The 19,338-nt window shown below is 46.7% G+C and overlaps 1 protein-coding gene across 2 annotated transcripts in view; it reads left to right on the top strand.

The window, feature by feature from the left end:
• Positions 1–18,763, top strand: part of LOC147446455 (uncharacterized) — a 75,459-nt gene extending 56,696 nt beyond the window's left edge. Inside the window, exons 4-10 of one of the 2 annotated variants that reach the window (XM_086526237.1) lie at positions 15,980–16,116; positions 16,194–16,245; positions 16,323–16,362; positions 16,534–16,829; positions 16,905–16,982; positions 17,137–17,262; positions 18,140–18,763. In XM_086526237.1, the coding sequence (XP_086382363.1) occupies positions 15,980–16,116; positions 16,194–16,245; positions 16,323–16,362; positions 16,534–16,829; positions 16,905–16,982; positions 17,137–17,262; positions 18,140–18,157 (747 nt within the window). In that variant the 3' untranslated portion in view covers positions 18,158–18,763. Of the gene's footprint in view, positions 1–15,934; positions 16,117–16,193; positions 16,246–16,322; positions 16,363–16,533; positions 16,830–16,904; positions 16,983–17,136; positions 17,263–18,139 lie in introns of those variants that run through there. The other variant, XM_086526236.1, reaches the window with a different exon arrangement.
• The last annotated feature ends 575 nt before the right edge of the window (positions 18,764–19,338 follow it).

Genomic DNA, 19,338 nt, shown 5'->3' with positions numbered 1-19,338 from the left:
TGACGTGGCTGCCCATGGCACACACACTCTGGTTAGGGCTGCTGGCTGAAATGCTGACTGCAGCAGTGACACGTGGCAGCGCACCGTACAGATAGGCCCGCAGATGGTGGAAGGCAGCGTACGGATAGGCTGTACGTGGCAGAGTTGTACGGCATAGTTTTTTTTCACGCTAGCGTTGGCTGCTTTTTGGTGTAAACTTACGCTGGCAGTTTTTGGGATTGCTTTATTTTATTAAAAGCTTAAGAAAGAGAAAGAACTCCTTTGCTTTATTTTAAGGGCTCAAGAGAGCTTGTGAGAGAAAGCTTTTAAGACATTTAACAGCTTTTGATTTTTAAAGCTTTTGGGGCTCTGCTTTTTGGGCATCGCTTGTATTCTTTGAATAAGCAGGCAGGGCCTCACAACTTAGAGCATCTGGACACAGAGTCTGAGTGTGAGTGCCTGCCCACACTCTTGTACTTTGAACACAGATTAATACAAAAAGAAATACCGAAAGGGGCGTGGGTCTTTGGGGCCAATATCTCTAGGCATGGAACTCCACCGGGCCAGTGTCGAATCAATTGTGAACTATGAATTGTTTTGAAGTGGTTATTTGTGCTGTCGCGGTAGATTCTCGGCTTGGAGTGTCCAAGTCCGTTACACAGAGGATTCGGGGAGACCTTTAGGGGAGCTCACTTATAGAAGAAGAAGAAGAAGAGTTATATCAAACGTCTTCAAAAGGCCAAAACTGATACAATCCTGGTGGATTTAATACAATGTCTGGGTACAAAATAAAATGAAGTAAAGGAAAAGCTAAAATGAACATCAGTGTCCGAGGATGTCTGGCATCGGGTGCTGTCTTGTACTGCATTTGTTCGCTCAAGTGTATCGTCAATGTTTGCCCTGGTAAATAGTCGTACGGGACGTCTACCATGTTGTGCTAGATTAGTCCTGATCCTTTGATGGAGCCTCCGTCGATTCGTGGTGGCCCTTGTAGACGTGTGCATCTAGCTCTCCCAAGCTCAATGGCTGTGTCAGTCAATATACCTCTGGTATAGGTGGACTCTGAAGTCTGTTGTGCAGCTTGCTCATTGGTGTGCTGACTCTCTGCTCTAAAGAAGTGAGTGATTCCCGTTTGTGAATGTCTCCCACTGTCTAATCTCCTGAAGAGACTCTCCCTGTGTTTGCGCAGCTCTAGCAAAAACAACCCGAGGCATCTTGCATCTTTGATCTTGATATCTCATGACTCTAGCCAGTGGTCCAAAGCCCTCTCTGAAAAGAAAGAGAGAGAGAGAGAGAGAGAGAGAGAGAGAGAGAGAGAGAGAGAGAGAGAGAGAGAGAGAGAGAGAGAGAGAGAGAGAGAGAGAGAGAGAGAGAGAGAGAGAGAAGGCCAAAGTGACCTATGAGACCAGAAAGCTACAATGTGGTGGATCTGATACAAAGTCAGAGTGACAAGATGACAAAAATAAAATGACAGAATGACAAAATAAAATACTATGGAATCCTAAATTGCTAGGTGTGAGCTGGGATAGCTAGATCACAAGAAATCCAGCATCGATCGCTGGTAGATCTCATCAATCTCCTCCATGGTCAGTAGTTTGACCGGGCGTCGTGCATGTCGGGCCAAAGTGATCCGAATCCTCTGATACAGCCTCCGTCGATGCTGTGTAGTCCTCCGTAGTCGTGGGCGTCTGTATCTCCCCAGCTCAGTCGCTTGGTTGATCAGTGTGCCTCTGGTGTGAGGCGACGAGCTCTGCTGTGGTAGTAACTCCTCCGGGTGTCCAGTGGCAGCTCTAAAGAAGTCTGTCATCTGTCTCTGAGACCGGCTAGCCTCTCCTCTCATCAGGCTCTCTCTGTGTTTGCGTAGCTTGAGCAAAAACAAACCCAAGCATCTTTGATCCTCGTACCGCATGACTCTTGAGAATGGTCCAAAGCCCTCTCTGAACAAGCAATGGAAGCGGCCTCGTATCTCGTAGTAGATGGGGCAGTGGCATGTGTAGTGCAACTGTCTTAGGCTCGATGTCACACGGGGGCATGTCCTGGCCTCTGTTGGTACTCCGCTGCATCTCCCAGTCTCGATCCGTAGCTGGTGTGAAGATGTGCGTATCTGGCCAATAGCACATCGAGACAAGTGGGTGTCCATGTATCTGGGCCTCGTCACAAACCATCCACCGTAAGCTGGAGGAGATGCTCTCTTTAGAAAGCCATCTTCGTGCCCAGCTCCTGTGCTGACTGTATCCATGTCCTCCTGGTGTCTAGCTTATTCAAGTCCTGGCGGATGAGCCTGGTGATCTCGGACTGTGTAAGAGTCAGAGAGGGTGCATCCAGTGAGTACTGGAAGGGAGGCAATCTGTCTATGCTGAACCCATGCGCCTGAAACCATGATGTCATCTCCCCATACCAGCATGCTGTATCTCCCTGCATGGCTAACTGTCGAGAGGACTCAATTGCAAGGCGGGCATATCTGTCTCTAGGAAGTTCCCACATGCGGTGTATGAAGGAGACAGATGTGGTGAGCGCCTCAACCACTAGCTAGCTCTGCTCGGACAATAGCACGTGGTACTGAAGCCTTGGCTCTAATGAGCCGCGAGATCATAGAGACCAGAGGCTTCTCCATGCCCCCCCATCCATCACTGCGGCTTGTCCTCCCGTGATGATCCAATGAAGGTCCCCAAATCTCAGCTCCATAAAGCAATGCAGAAGCCACCAGAGTGTCAAAGAGCCAGAGCTTTGTCCGAGGCTCCTGAAACTAAACCTATGAACACATCCTTTCCAATCTACCCAATGTTGCGTGGGCTCTGGTCAATCTAGCCTCTGCTGCCCTCCTCAATGAAAATGTTGGCCCACTAAAAACCACTCCGAGGTAAGTGTACGGATCTGTATACTCCACTGTCTCCTGGCCGTATGTGAATGCTGGCGCTGACCTCATGATCCACTGTGGGGTGGTATTAAATACCATGACCTTGGTTTTACCAAGGTTGACGGACAAACCACTTTCCTGAGCAAACCTATGCAAAGCATCCAAGTAACGTTGCATCCCCTCCGGAGAGTTGGAGATCAACACAATATCATCAGCATATAACAATAGTGGAATCCATGTCCCTGCCAGCTGTGCACCTCTATCACCATCTCTCTCAATGTAGTCAGAAACCTCATCCACATACATACCAAATAGAGTAGGAGAGAGCGGGCAGCCCTGCTTCACCCCAATAGTGGAGTGAATCGGTGTGGATAGACCCTCTGAGGTGCGTACATGCCCCACTACTGACCTGTATAATGCCATGACCCCCCCAAATGAGCTGTGTGGGTACTCCCATCTGCTGTAATGTGCGCATCAATCTAGCTCTGGGCACTGTGTCAAATGCTTTGCAAAATCCACACAGCTACAAAAGATCCGTCTCCCACGTGATCTACCCTCCTTAATGATGGCTCTGAGTGTCAAGATATGGTCAAGAGTAGAAAAACCCCTCTTGAACCCTGCCTGCCCGGCTACGCGTATCCCCTCCCTCTCTACCCATCTACTCAGCTGCTGCTCAAGAATAGATGCGTACAACCGTGCCAGTGTGTGTCCAATCATGATAGTGCGATAATTCCTAGGCTCCATAGGGTCTCCCGACTTGAAGATAGGTACAATAGTAGATAGGCTCCAAGTATCAGGCAAGCCCTCACACATGGCACGGTTAAACATAACTGCTAGAAGCTCTGCTAGTAGATCTCTGGCATGCGTGAAATGCTCAGCCACTAAGCCATCATGATCGTATGCTCTCCCAGTCCTCATCCTGTCAATGGCCTTCCTCACCATCTCCGCGGTGAAAAAAGCACATGTGTGTGGGCATGGATCTGGAGGGTCGAGAAGGGGGGGTTGCTCAGGAACTGTGTACAGAGATGATATTAGCGTACTGGCCCCAGTCCTCTGTAGAAGTGAGGCCGGGGGGGGGGGGGGGGGCTCCTGAAAGAGCCGCCATGCCTCACGTGAGTCTTGACTCAAGAATAGCTGATATAGATCCTGCTCTAGGCGAGCCAAAAATGCCCTCTTCTTCCGCCCCACTAGGCGTCGGAAGTCAATCTGTGACTGTCTGTGAGTGATGTCCCCCAAAAGCACCTCCCTTTGAAGTCTAGCTCTAGTGTCCCAGCATTCCTTCTGGGGCATGCTCTCGAGCGGCGTCTCTGCTCAGGCTGGGTATGTGGGTATGCCTCTGCTGCTGCATCATGTAGTGTCTGTGTCAATATAGTAGTAAGCTCCTCCAGAGGTCGCCCTGGCTCCTCTGTGCATAGGCGTCTGTAGATCCCATCTATGTATACAGAGTCCGTCTCCCGTGTGAAGGTGTAGCGAGTAGGGGCTGCTGTCCGTAGCCTGTGTGCTACACTAAACTGAAAAGAGATGGTCAACGACACAAGAGCATGATCCACTGCCACACCAACAGGTCTGGGTCCAACCATGAGATCCTGGATACTAGAGATGAGGCTCGGCTGTGCCATGACATAATCCACTGTGCTGGCTCCATGTCTGTGTGGAAAGCATGTAAAACCCCCCGAAGCGGGAAATCTCTGTAGGCCATTCAAGATGGCCAATCCATGTGCAATCCCCATGTCTATCAAGTGTCGTCCATACTCAGTGTGTTTTCCATCTTGTGATAGTCTGGATAGGCTTGTCTCTGTAGCATCCAGCTCTCTCAGCAAATGAGAGAGAGAGAGAGAGAGAGAGAGAGAGAGAGAGAGAGAGAGAGAGAGAGAGAGAGAGAGAGAGAGAGAGATTGATTGATTTGATATTTACGTCCTTGGGGGGCCAAAATGACCCATGGGACCCTCGAAAACTCTAAGCAAACTCCCCTTGCGGGGGTGTGTGGTGTGTAGCACCCTTTGCCTTTTCCATGAGTAGTGTGTGATGTTCTAGAATACTGGCTAGGTATATGCCTAGAGCTGTAGGAGATGGGTCGGTTTTAGAGAGAGAGAGAGAGAGAGAGAGAGAGAGAGAGAGAGAGAGAGAGAGAGAGAGAGAGAGAGAGAGAGAGAGATGATATATTTACGTCTACAAAAGGCCAAAATGACCTATGAGACCATCACGGTTACAAAATGGTGTATCTGATACACTGTCTGTAGAATTGAAAAGATGAAAAAACTATGAAAGAAAAACTAGACTGAACGCTGTAGTGACAAGCTTGGGGGGGGGGGGGGGGGGGGGGGGGGGGGGGCATTGACTAGAGACTCTCTAGCCAGTACAATAATCCAATGATACAAACTCATGCACATGAAGAAACTGAGGGTGAGGGAGCATCTGCACATCAGGGTCCCAAGATGTCCAGCATCGGCCGCTGGCGAATCTCATCAATGTCCTCCATAGTAAGCACTCTGGCTGGGCGTCTCCCATATCGTGCTAGAATGATCCTGATCCTCTGATGAATCCTCCGTCGATGCAGTGATGATCCTCGCAATCGCGGGCGTCTAGATCTCCCAAGCTCCATGGCCCTGTCAATCAATATACCTCTAGTGCAGGTAGGTCCTGGAGGCTGCCGTGGATCCTGCTCCTTTGATTGGCGCGTCTCCACACGAAAGAAATCAGTGATCTCCCTCTGGGACTGTTTCCCCCTATCTGATCTCCTCAAGAGGCTCTCTCTGTGTCTGCGCAGCTCTAGCAAGAATAGCCCAAGGCATCTCTGATCCTGGTACCTCATAACTCGAGATAGTGGCCCAAAACCATCCCTAAAGAGGCAATGAAAACGGCCTCATATCTCATAGTAAATTGGGCAATGGCATATATAGTGCAGCTCTGTCTCTGGCTCCAAATGGCATAACTGACATATCCTGGCCTCTGCTAGTACTCTGCTAAATCTACCCACCTCAATCTCCAGCTGATGAGAAGATGTGCGTATCTGACCAATGGCACATCGTAAGCCATATGACAGGTGTGTGTCCATGTAGCTAGGTCTAGTCACAAAACCGTCCTCTGTGAGCTGGAGAAGATGCTCCCTGTAGAAAGACATCTTCGTGCCTAGCTCATGGGTCGGCTCTATCCAAGTCCTCCTGGTATCCAGCTGAGTCACATCTGCTAACCTCTGTCAGAGTAAGGGACAAGGAGGGTGCATCCAGCGAATACTGGAAGAGTGGTAGCCTGTCTATGCTAAAACCATGAATCTGGAACCAAGAGGTCATCTGTGCATACCAACGTGCTGTATCTCCCTGTGAAGCCAGCTGCCGAGAAGACTCCAGTGCTAAACGTGCATACCTGTCTCTGGGGAGCTCCCAGATGCTATGTAAAAAGGAGACTGATCTAGTTAGTGCCTCTACCACCAGCGGGGGGGCAGCCAGCTCTGCGCGGATAATCTCATGTGGTACTGAGGCTTCGGCTCTAATCATCCGCGAAATCATGGAAACCAGAGGTCTCTCCATGCATCTCCACCCCTCAGTACTACTAGGGCGACTGCTATGAGCCACAGAAGGGCCCCATATCTGAACTCCATATAGCATGGCTGAGGTCACTAAGGTATCGAAGAGCCAAAGCTTTGTACGAGGACCTTGAAATTGGATCTGTGAACACATCCTCTCTGATCTCCCCAAAGCTGTATGTGCTCTTGTCAGTCTCATCTCTGCTGCTCTCCTCAAAGAAAACCCTAGGCCGCTAAAGACCACCCCCAGGTATGTGTATGCATCTGTATACTCCACTGGCTGATGGCCACAAGTAAATGCAGGAGCTGACCGTTTGACCCACTGTGGTGTGGTGTTAAAACACCATAACCTTAGTCTTGCTAAGGTTTACAGACATACCACTATCGTGAGCAAAATTATGTAAAGCATCCAGATGACGCTGCATCCCCTCTGGAGAATCAGAAATCAAGACAATATCATCCGCATATAACAGCAAGGAAATCCATGTGCCCGCCAACTGTGCTCCGCTTCCACCGTCCCTCTCTATGTCTGAAACCTCATCAATGTACGTCCCAAAGAGAGTAGGGGAGAGTGGGCATCCCAATTGTGGAGTGAACTAGACCAGACATACCCTCTGGAGTGCGTACCTGTCCCACTACTGTCCTGTACAGGGCCATAATCCCCCAGATCAGCTCTGTGGGCACACCCAGCTCATGTAATCTGTGCATCAACCTGGCTCTAGGGACCGTGTCAAAGGCTTTGCGGAAATCCACAAAGCTACAGTAGATCCTCCTGCCGTGCGCTCTACCCTCCTCAATGATAGCTCTGAGCGTCAGTATATGATCAAGAGTAGAGAGTCCCTTCCTGAAGCCAGCCTGTCCTAAAGCCCGTATGCCCTGTCTCTCTGCCCATCTACTGAGGTGATGCTCGATAATAGATGCATACAACCTAGCCAAAGTGTGTCCAATCATGATGGTACGGTAGTTCTCTGGCTCCATAGGGTCTCCTGCCTTGAAGATAGGCACAATAGTGGATAAGCTCCGAGTGCTAGGAAATCCCTCACACATGGCTCGGTTGAACATCACTGCAATCAGCTCTGCAAGCATATCTCTAGCATGTATAAAGTGTTCGGCCACCAAACCATCATGGTCATAAGCTCTCCCAGTCTTCATCCTGTCAAGGGCTTTCTTTACCATCTCAGCAGTGAAGAAAGTGCAAGTCTGTGGACAAGGCTCTGGGGGATCAGGTAAGGACTGCTGCCCTGGGATCGAGTAGAGAGAGGTTGCATATGTACCCCAAGTCTCTGTAGATGTAATGGCAAGTGTAGAAGAATACTCGTGAAAACGCCTCCACGCCTCCCCTGAGTCCTGGCTCAAGAAAAGCTGATATAACTCCTCCTCGAGCTGAGCAAGATAAGCTCTCTTCTTTCGCCGTACTAGGCGTCGAAAGAGAACCTGCGACTGTCTGTGTGTGATAATCCCTAAAAGTACCTCCCTCTGAAGTGTAGCTCGTATCTCTCTGCACTCATCATCATACCAGCTGTTTTGGGGCATACTCCCAGTGCGGTGTCTGGACTCAGGCTGGGTGTGAGGGTATGCCTCGACTGCTGCAGCATGTAGTGTATCTGTCAAGATCTGAGTGAGCTCGTCTAGAGGGCGGCCTGGCTCCTCTGTACATAGACGCCTGTAGATCCCATCCATATAAACTGAGTCAGTCTCTCGTGTAAAGGTGTACCGGGCATGTGTGGGTGGCCGTGCCAGAGACGCTGAACTGAAACGAAATGATATGGTGAAAGTCAGGAGTGCGTGGTTCACCGCTATACCAATAGGTCTGGAGCCGACCGTGAAGTCATGAATAGAAGATATGAAACTGGGCTGGGTCATAACATAGTCCACTGTACTGGCGCCATGCCTATGTGGGAAGCAAGTAAACCCCCCCGCCTCTGGAAATCTCTGCAAGCCATTCAAAATGGCAAGACCATGTGAAGTTCCCATTTCTACTAAGAATCTCCCGTACTCTGTGTGCTCCAAGTCCTGTGAAGTCCTAGACAAGCCCAAGTCGTTGGTCTCCAACTCCCTCATCATCTCCTCTGAAGTATCATAGAAAGCAGTCAGCATCTGAGCTGTCCTAGCATTGAAGTCACCCAACAAGATAATGTCACCATCTCTAGAGAACTCCCAGATATCATCATCTAAGACCGAGAAGGGGGACTGTCCTCTGGACGTAGCATAGGCTGAAGTACTAGGAGGAAAGTAGCATATGGCAATGTAAAGAAAACGGCCAGTCTCTACCCTCAGCCTCACCCACATATACCTGGCCTGCTCATCTCTGCGAACAATGTGTATGAGCGGTTGGAGCTCCTCCCTGAATAAGACAGCTACTCCTCCAGATCCCCGCCCTCTGAGCTCAGATCTAGTTTCTGCTCTGCATGTCGTCTCCCACCTATATCCAGATACATGTGGCATAAGCTGTCCCGGAGCCTGGTGTGTCTCTGAGTAAAAAACAATGTCTCTCCCAAAATAGCTGTCCTGAAACGCCCCCACATCCAACCGGAATGATCCATTGCAGTTCCATGCTGCCATATGAAGAGTGGTCCCATAGGTCTCGCACCGTCATGCGGAGCGGCGCTCTAAAATCACTACTCTCCCATCTCTATAGAAAGCAATCTTTCCCTTCTCTCTTGCCGCTTTTATCTCTGGCATGACCTCCTTCATGTGTGCGAGTTGTGCTAGCGTGAGGTCATCTCCAAGGAAGATACCTGTCTTCTTGAGAGTGGGTCTCTTCTTCAAAAATTCTTTCTTTTCCTCCATAGTTGGGAAGCGTAAAATGAGTACTCTTTCCCTTGAAGATTCTCCCCCTCCTTCACTTCTTTTGCCCACTCTCCAAGCTCGCGTATGCAAAGGGCTTGTGATGCCCATCATGAGCAAGAGCTCCTTTGTTTCCTCCTCCACCTTGTCTCCGTCTCTGAGCCCGGTTACACGTACATGTAGAGCTCTTGTCTTTCTTTTTTGTTCTTCTTCTAATGTCATGTTGATGATGGTGGATGGGGGTGTGAGACTATGTACTCCCCCTTTTCCTTTCTTTGCCACTTCAATCCACTTTTCTGCTTCCTCAGCCTTCTTTTGTGTTCTAGTGAGAATATCAGCCCATGATGAAGCTTCCTTTGTCTTTTGATGCTCTTCTTCCTTGAGGGTTTTAACCTGCTCTTTAATGCTTTTCAGCTCCTCCACCATGCATGGCTGATTTTCTCCCTCATTTGTAGGTTTGCTTTTACAAAATGCGATTTCCTTACGTAGTTCTTCAATCGTTGCATCCTTCTCACCAATTGACTTTTGCATCTCGGTTTTCCATGATATATTAACGTCTACAAAAGGCCAAAATGACCTATGAGACCAAAATGATTACAATGGTGAGTCTAGTACCAAGTCTGGGTACAAGCAAAGAAAACTACAAACTAGAAACTGAGATAGGAGTGCTACCGACTCCTATGGGTGGCTGGTAAGCTGAGCAATGGTATAACGCCACAAAGGTACAAAGTGGGGATAAGTGTCACCATGATGTGTGTGTGTGTGTGTGTGAGAGAGTGAGAGAGAGAGAGAGAGAGAGAGAGAGAGAGAGAGAGAGAGAGAGAGAGAGAGAGAGAGAGAGAGAGAGAGAGAGAGAGAGAGAGAAATGAAATGTTATATTAACGTCTTCAAAAGGCCAGAATGACCTATGAGACCAAACTGATACAAAAGTGGTGAATGTGTTATAGTGTCTGGGTACCTTAGTACTAAAGTACTAAGTGTGAAAGTGTGAAAATAAATGTGAAAAAACTAAATACAAAGGATTAAGTAAACTTCTAAGGAGCATTCTGGGTGTCTGGCTAGAATGCTTCTAATCCTTTGTTGTAGTCTCCTCTGGTGAAGTGTGCTTTTGCATCTCGGTCGTGGTCGTCTCGATTTTCTAAGCTCAATCTCCCTGTCAATGAGGGTGCCTTTGGTATGAATGTGGGTACTCCTTTGTGCTGGCTGCTGGCCTCTTGCTTCTCCTTCCACTCTTGCTTCTCTTGATCCGAAGAAATCTGTGATCTGCCTCTGAGGCTGTAGTGCTCTTTGTCTTCTCATTAGATTATCCCTGTGCCGATGTAGTTCGAGTAGGTACAAGCCTAAGCATCTTGATCTTGGTATTGCATGACTCTATCTAGAGGTCCAAAGCCTTCTTTAAATAGGCAATGGAAATGTCCACATATCTCATAGTATATGGTGCAATGGCATATGTAGTGTAATTCTGTCTCCGGCTCCATCCGCATAACTTGCAAATTCTGCTCTCAGGTGGGATTCCCCTAAATCTGCCAAATTCAATTTCCAGCTGGTGTGAGGATGTACGAATCTGACCAATAGCACATCTCAAACCATGAGACAGGTGGGTATCCATGTAGCTCGGGCGAATCACAAATCCATCTTCAGATAGCTGTAGGAAGTTTTCTTTGTAGTCGGCCATCTTCGTGCCCAATTCTTGTGTAGGGTCTACCCATTTCCTCTTAGTATCCAACTGTATAAGATCCTGACGGATGATTTTATTAATCTCCGTTCGTGTAATTGCCAATGATGGAGCCTCAAGAGAGTATTGGAAGGGGGGTAATCTTTCCATACTGAACCCGTGTCTTTGAAACCACGAGGACAGTTGCACATACCAGCATGATGTATCCCCTTTCATTGCTAATTGTCGAGAGGATTCGAGGGCCAGTCTAGTATATCGGCAATTATTTGTATCCCACAAACCATGTATAAAGGACGCTGATCTGGTAAGAGCTTCAATTTCTATCGGAGGGACAGCTAGTTCAGCTCGGGTAATCGCGTGTGGTACGGAGGCCTTGGCTCTAATCATTCGGGAAATCATAGAGACCAAAGGTCTCTCCATTGACTTCCAATTATCTTGATCCACAGATGGTCCCAAATCTGGACCCCATAAAGCATAGCCGAAGCCACCACAGTATCAAAGAGCCAAAGTTTTGTTCGTGGTTCCTGAAACTGCACTTGTGAACACATCCTCTCCAACCCTCCCAAGGCCGCAGAGGCTCTTGACAATCTAGCATCCGCTGCTTTCTTAAGAGTAAACTTCGATCCTGCAAATACCACACCAAGGTATGTGTATGCATCTGTGTACTCTACTGTATCCTGGCCATATGCAAATGTAGGTGCCGATCTCCTAACCCACTGCGGTGTGGTGTTAAACACCATAACTTTGGTTTTACCCAAGTTTACCGACAATCCACTGTCCTCCGCGAATTTATGTAATGCATCTAGCTGCCTCTGCATTCCATCTGGTGATTCTGCTATCAATACAATATTATCTGCATACAACAACAAAGGGATCCATGACCTTGCAAGTTGAGCACCTCTGTCACCCTCTCTATCAATGTAATCTGATACCTCATCTATGTACATACCAAATAAAGTAGGGGACAGTGGGCATCCTTGCTTTACTCCAACGGTGGAATGAACAATGTCGGAATCCCCTTCTGGAGTACGTACATAACCAGTTACTGACCCGTATAAGGCCATGATCCCCCAAATAATCTCTTTGGGGACCCCTAACTCTTGCATCTTGCGCATCAATCTGGCCCTCGGTACTGTATCAAAAGCTTTCCGAAAATCCACAAAGCAACAATACATCCTTCTCCCGCTTGCTCTTCCTTCCTCAATAATGGCTTTGAGCATAAGAATATGATCTAAAGTGGAATAACCCCTCCTGAATCCAGCTTGTCATGTTGCCCTTATGCCCTCATTCTCTACCCATCTACTCAATTTTTGTTCAAGAATGGATGCGTACAGTCGGGTCAATGTGTGACCTACCATAATGGTACGGTAGTTCCCGGGTATCATAGGATCCCTTGACTTGAAAATAGGTACGATAGTAGATAATTTCCAAGATTCAGGTAATCCTTCACACATGACCCGATTAAACAGACGAGCAAGGACTTTTGAAAGTAGATCCCTGGCATGGATCAGATGTTTTGCTACTAAACCATCATGATCATATGCTCTTCTTGTCTTCATCTTATCAATGGCTTTTTTCACCATTTCCGTAATAAAGAAAAGTACTAGTAGCAGGGCATGGCTCTAGCGGATCTGGTAATGGAGGCTGTCCAGATACCATATATAATGATGTTACATATTGACCCCAAATCCCAGGAGAAGTAATCGTCGGAGGCGGTGAGTGCTCGTGAAATAAACGCCAGGCCTCATGTGAGTCCTGACTCAAGAAGAGCTGATATAAATCCTTCTCCAGTTTGGCTAAAAATGCCCTTTTCTTGCGACGTACTATACGCCGAAGAGCAATCCGAGACTGCTTATATGTGATGATCCCAAGTGTAAGCTCTTTCTGGACCTGGGTTCTTGTCTCTCTGCATTCCTCGTCATACCAACTGTTTTGAGGCACGTTCCCAGATCCTCTCTTCTGATCAGGTTGAGTATGTGGGTATGCCTCTTGTGCTGCTCCATGTAGTATCTCTGTTAACTGAGAAGTAATCTCCTGTACAGTATATACTGGCTCGGCTGCCCACAGCCTATTATAGATCTTTTCCACATAGATTGAATCAGTCTCTACCGTGAAAGTATATCTTGTGTGTGTCTTCTTCCTTTGTACTTGAGAGGCATTGTATTGGAAGGAGATTGATAAGGTCAAGAGAGCATGATCCACTGCAATCCCAACCGGTCTGGGTCTCACCTTAAAGTCCTCGATACTAGAAATAAAGCGTGGTGAAGTCATGACATAATCCACTGTACTGGCCCAATGCCTGTGCGGGAAGCATGTGAATCCCCCAGATAAAGGGAAATTCTCTAGACCATTAAGTATGGCCAAACCATGTATAGTTGCCATCTCCATGAGATGTCTCCCATTTTCAATGTGTTCTTTATCCTGTGAGTTTCTAGTAAGCCCCCTCTGTGATAAATCCACTTCTCTGAGCATTTCCTCAGAAGTATCATAAAATACTGCTTGAGAGTTGGCCGTTCTGGCATTAAAGTCTCCTAAGAGAACTATCGATATATAGAAATCTACCTGTCTCGGCTCTCATTCTCACCCACATATACCTTGCTTGCTCATCTTTCCTGATTATCTGTAGTAGTGGTTTCAGCTCCTCTTTAAATAAGACTGCTACTCCTCCTGAACCCCGGCTACCCCGTAGAGATCTCTTGTCTGGTCGACCAGCTGTTTCCCATAAATAACCCTTCACATGTGGCATAAGCTGTCCCGGTATCTAGTGTGTCTCTGAGTAGAAAACTATGTCTCTGTCCCTAAACCTGTCTTCAAAGGCACCTACATCTAGCCTATATGATCCATTACAATTCCACGCCGCTATCCGGAGCGTCGCCCCATAGGTCTCGCACCGTTATGATGAGCGCTTTTCCAGAACCACTACTTTCCCTCCTCTATAAAAGGCGATTTTCCCCTTTTCCCTTGCTGCCCTGATCTTTGGCATCAACTCTTGCATGTGTGCCACTTGTGCCAATGTAAGCCTTAAGGTCATCTCCCAGGAAAATACCGGTTTTCTTAAGAGTTGGCCTCTTCTTTAGAAATTCTTTCCTTATTTCTATATTCGGGAAGCGGAGAATAAGTGCCCTATCCTTTACGTTTCCCTTCTCATCGATTCCTTTCTTGCCCACTCTCCATGCACTTGTGTGAGTAGGCTCTGTGATGCCCATGCGTTGTAGCAGTTCCTTCACTTCATCTACATTCTCTTTGTCTTTGACTCCTGTGACCCGCACATGCAGAGCCCGATTCTTCCTTTTCTGCTCTTCCTCAATGGTCATATTAATAATGGTGGAGGTAGGCGTGGTCTCGGGCATCTGGGCCTTCCCTTTCTTCGCATCCTTAATCCATTTCTCTGCTTCATCAACCTTTTCTTGTGTCTTAAAAAGACGTTCCGCCCATGAAGATGCCGTTTTCGATTTCTGTTCATCTCCTTCCCGTAGAGCTTTCATCTGATCCTTCATGTCCTGAGCTCCTTCAGCACCGAAGGTTGGTCGTCTCCCTTCTCCTTAGTTGCAGATTTGCAAGCTACAAGTTCTCCTTAGTTGCAGATTTGCAAGCCGCGAGAGAGAGAGAGAGAGAGAGAGAGAGAGAGAGAGAGAGAGAGAGAGAGAGAGAGAGAGAGAGAGAGAGAGAGAGAGAAGAGAGAGAAGAGAGAGAGAGAAGAGAGAGAGAGAGAGAGAGAGAAGAGAGAGAGAGAGAGAAATGAAATGAAATGAAATGTTATATTAACGTCTCAAAAGGCCAAAAATGACCTATGAGACCAATCAGTTACAAAATAGTGAATCTAATACCATGTCTGGGTACAAAAGAAATAGAAAAGAACTAGAAGTGGAACAAAATACTACTACTACTACTACAATCTAAAACTACGTGGGTGTAGCAGCTGATACAATAGGTACCGGTAAACTGGATGTAACAGTGTGTGAAACAAAGATGGAGAAATGGTGAGGATCCATCCTCATCTGCACTCTGGATGTCGAGAGAGTATGGCTCGAATCTTCTGTTGTAGTCTCTGTCGATGCTGTGTAGCTCCTCTCCTCAGTCGCGGTCGTCTGTATCTCTGTAGCTCCAATGCTCGGTCGATGAGAGTGCCAGTAGTGGTCAAATGAGTGTGGGACGAGCTCTGCAGTGGTGGCTGCTCCTCTGGCTGTCCCATATCTAGTGAAAAGAAATCTGTAATGTGTCTCTGGGACTGCCTCTCTCTAGCTCTCCCCAGTAAAGTGTCTCTATACCTGTGTAACTCAAGTAGATATAGTCCAAGACATCTCTGATCCTCATAACTCATGACCCTAGATAGAGGACCAAAAACCCTCTCTGAATAAGCAGTGGAAACGCCCCCGTATCTCATAGAACACTGTGCAATGACATATGTAGTGCAACTCTGTCTCTGGCTCTCTCTGGCATAATCGGCATATCCTGCTGTCTGCTGGTATCCCTCTGAATCTACCAGTCTCAATCTCGAGCTGATGTGAGGATGTGCGTATCTGACCAATGGCACAACGCAAACCATTAGACATATGTGTGTTCATGTAGCTGGGTCGAATCACAAACCCATCTCCTGTGAGGTGGAGAAGATGCTCTCTATAGAAAGCCATCTTCGTGCTCAACTCCTGAGGCGGCTCTATCCATGTCCTCCTGGTGTCGAGCTGGATCAGGTCTGACGAATGAGTCTAGTGATCTCCACCCGTGTAAGAGACAGCGAGGGTGCCTGAAGAGAATACTGGAAAGGGGGCAACCTGTCCATGGTGAAGCCATGCGTCTGAAACCATGAAGTCATCTGTGCATACCAGCATGAAGTGTCCCCCTGTAGAGCTAACTGTCTGGAAGACTCAAGGGCCAGTCTAGCATATCTGTCTCTAGTAGTATCCCATAGGCTGTGCACAAAGGACACTGATCTGGTAAGCGCCTCAATCTCCATGGGGGGGGCAGCTAGCTCTGCTCGAATGATCGCGTGAGGTACGGAGGCCTTGGCTCTAATCAATCGGGAGATCATAGATACCAAGGGCCTCTCCATACGTCTCCAACCATCCTGGCCTACAGAGAGAGAGAGAGAGAGAGAGAGAGAGAGAGAGAGAGAGAGAGAGAGAGAGATATGAAGACAGCCTTCTGTGTGTATTTACAGCAAACAAATCCGTCAGTATATGAGGTGAGGCCCAAAATTGAGGTGGTGAAACCAAAAACAAGAGGAATCGCTGTGGGGGATGCTGCAGTGGATGAGAATCTGAGTAACCGACCGGTTGTTGGTCAAGCTCCACTAAGGTAGTATCTGTCCATTTTGATAGCGAACTTTTGTTTCATCTGTCTGTGACTCATGCTGTACTCATTTAACGCTGCAGGGAAATGGAAGGCCAAGGAGAAGCCCAGAATCAATACGAAAAGCATGGAGAGGTTAAACATTTCTGCAGTACATATCCAACCGTGAAGCTATATTTGCATACTATATATTAAGGGAATTGACTTCGCAGGTTTCGCAAAAACGAAGCTTTGATCAGGCTTTCGATGGCAGTAAGTAATTCCTGATAATTTTTGCATGAAAAAGAGTGCCTTTGAAAAGGAGGGCTGGGGGGTTGCTGTTATAGGTTGTATTGCATGCCTTGTAGGAGAACACCAGGAACAGGGTCTTTGCGTTATGTCTGATGCTTATGAACTAAAGTCTTTACATGTTTGGACATGAAGCTTCTCTGTCAAACGGGGATGACGCATCCAAACTAGTCATCCCGACTGGGCATACTGATGCGAATAACAGTAGTACGCCAGTTGCTGCACCCACAGCTACTTCATTGCCTGCAAGCATGGGGATGCCGAAGCCAACTGCAAACTATGGGGTGGACTATTGGAATGGACAGGGAATGGTTGTTGCTCAGGATGTTGCTCGACCACATGCTGTGCCAGGTACTTACGTACATGCCACAGGGAGCATGAGCTTTCATAATCCCAGCAGTGATGGAGGCTCCACTGACTATTGGATTCAGGTCAGAACAAGGAAGAAATTTCTCCTTGTTTGTGGAGTTTTTGTAAGCCTTTAGTAAGATAAATTTCCCTTACAGGATGAGAAGGAGCTGAAACGACAGAGAAGGAAAGAAGCAAATAGAGAGTCTGCAAGGCGATCTAGGATGCGCAAGCAGGTGCACTGCTTCTACTTTCTGGCATAGAATTTATTATTATTATTATTATTTTTTTGGTTTAACACAAGATCTGTAAAGAAATTCAACTCTTGCGAGACTTCTGATAAGGTGACCATCCAGCAATCAAAGTGGCTAACATGTGGCCATTGTGCAGGCTGAGTGTGACGAGCTAGCTGAGAAGGTGCAGGCCCTTACTGCGGAAAATGATTCTTTAAAGATGGAAGTAGAAAGGCTAAGTGAGCTTTGCCAAAAGCTTTCAGCTGAAAACCTTTCTTTACTAGTAAGCTTTATGATTTGCTGCCCCCCCCCCCCCCCCCCCCCCCCCCCCCCCCCCCCCCCCCCCCCAAACACACACACACACACACACACACATTCATGTTTTTTTCTAGTAAATCGCTTTTGAATTAGTAGTGGGAAACCTCAAAATGAGGAAAGTCCATAGAGTGTTTCATATAAGAAATGGCCAAGTTCATAGTGAACAAAGGCATAGTCAAAACACATCTGAGAAAAGGGCATACAATGATGGGTCAGTCTCCTGTAGAGATAGACAGTCATAAATACCGATGCAAAGATCGTCTGAAAAGAAGAAAGTTTGAATTGGAGACTCTCTCTCTCTCTCTCTCTCTCTCTCTCTCGCTCGTCGGATAGATCTTTAAGGTCTCTTGGGATAGTTTCCTACGACGTTAAAACAATCTTCTTCTCCTTCTTCTCTCTCTCTCTCTCTCTCTCTCTCTCTCACACACACACACACACACACACACACACACACACACAATTATATATATATACACACATTTACACAACATTTGTGTAACACCCATGCAGTAATGGCATACACACTCAAAAACACACGCAAACATAATGTCATACATACATGTGTATCATTTGACTTGAAGCATTCTAAACTCAAAAGGTTTTGTACAAAAGAACTATGCTTTTCTTCGACAAGAATATGAGTGTCATAGGTTTGATAGGTGGATATGTCTAGCTGTTTTACTGTTGCAATTTTGTGGGTGGGTCCACACACACACACACACACACACACACACACTTACTTTTTGCACGCAAAACGAAACCCTGGAACAGAAACACAGAGATGATGCTGCAAGCCATGATTAATGATAATAGCTGCCCTTGTTTGCTCATGGTTGTTACAGGAGCAGCTGAAGAAGTAAGCTTGTGGTCGACGTTCTTTCCTCTTTTACACCACCCACGACAGTCAATTGTCACCTGAAGCCCTATGGATGTTTTGCTGGTGTGAGCTTGCCATTCTTTGGAACGAACTTCTTCCCCTTCATCTTACTTAGGCTGACATTAGGATAGCTGGTATAACTTTTAAGGGTCTTTAGGACAGACGTCAAAAGCTGAAGCCAGCATAGAGATGGCAGTCTCACCTGCTTTCCTTTATCCTGAGTGTAAGCCTTTTTAGGGATTGACTTCAGGGAACTTAGGCTTTTGCATGATGCATGTGTAAAAATTTCTTGGGTCTAGAGTGTACCATTATTGCTACCAGACAGTTTGTAGGTGACTGACCTTTATGCATACTTGGATAAAAGGGATGATATCATGTCGCTATTTTGGAGCATGTGATTCAAGAGTTGCATTCTTCAGAATGCTGGTGGTTTGGTATGATTATTTCTGAGCGAGAGTCTAGAGCATGCCTTCACTGATATGTTTCTTTGGACTGCCACTGATTGTGATGGTTTAAGGGAACATTGTTACCAAATTTAGTTTTGCTGACCAGAACACGCAAGAAAGTGGAATCGAAAAGTAATTGGGGATTCGTTGCACTTTATTATCTTCTCAATTGTAAAGGTTTTAGCCCTTTTGTCAATAGACTTCCGAAGTGTATATACTTTTTTGTTGCTAACTTGTAGGGGCACTGATGATGGTAGTGGGGATTCTGTAGCATTTAGTCAATACCATGCATGATGAAATTGATGGTTTTATTGTCGTATGGGTGGCTACATTCGATCTCTAGCTGCATTTTCCTTCATAGGTGAATTTGGGCTCTTCCTAGATTCATCTAGGTATTTAGTTGTATGAAGGGTCATAAGAATTCAATCAAAGTGAAGAATTTTCAATGATGTGATCACTATTCGCTTAGAAATCGGAAGACCCTTGCACCATGCCTGTTTTCAATTATAATTCTCATCAAAATCATTTGATGAACTTTTGTTTGTGTATTCATAAAATAAATTTGACATTAGAATAAAAAACTTACCAGGTAGCATTTTCATGAATGTATGTTTTGTTTCAATTCCATTTAAAACCCTTCCTAACAAAGTCATGAGTTCCATTTAAAACCCTTCCTAACAAAGTCATGAGTTCCCCTTTCAGTAAACCTGAAAGCCAA

Source organism: Adiantum capillus-veneris, chromosome 12 (genome assembly GCF_014529385.1).
Source record: "Adiantum capillus-veneris isolate H3 chromosome 12, ASM1452938v2, whole genome shotgun sequence".
Lineage (NCBI taxonomy): Eukaryota > Viridiplantae > Streptophyta > Polypodiopsida > Polypodiales > Pteridaceae > Adiantum > Adiantum capillus-veneris.
Note: the sequence above shows the minus strand (reverse complement) of the source record. Positions and strands in the feature narration are given on the sequence as shown.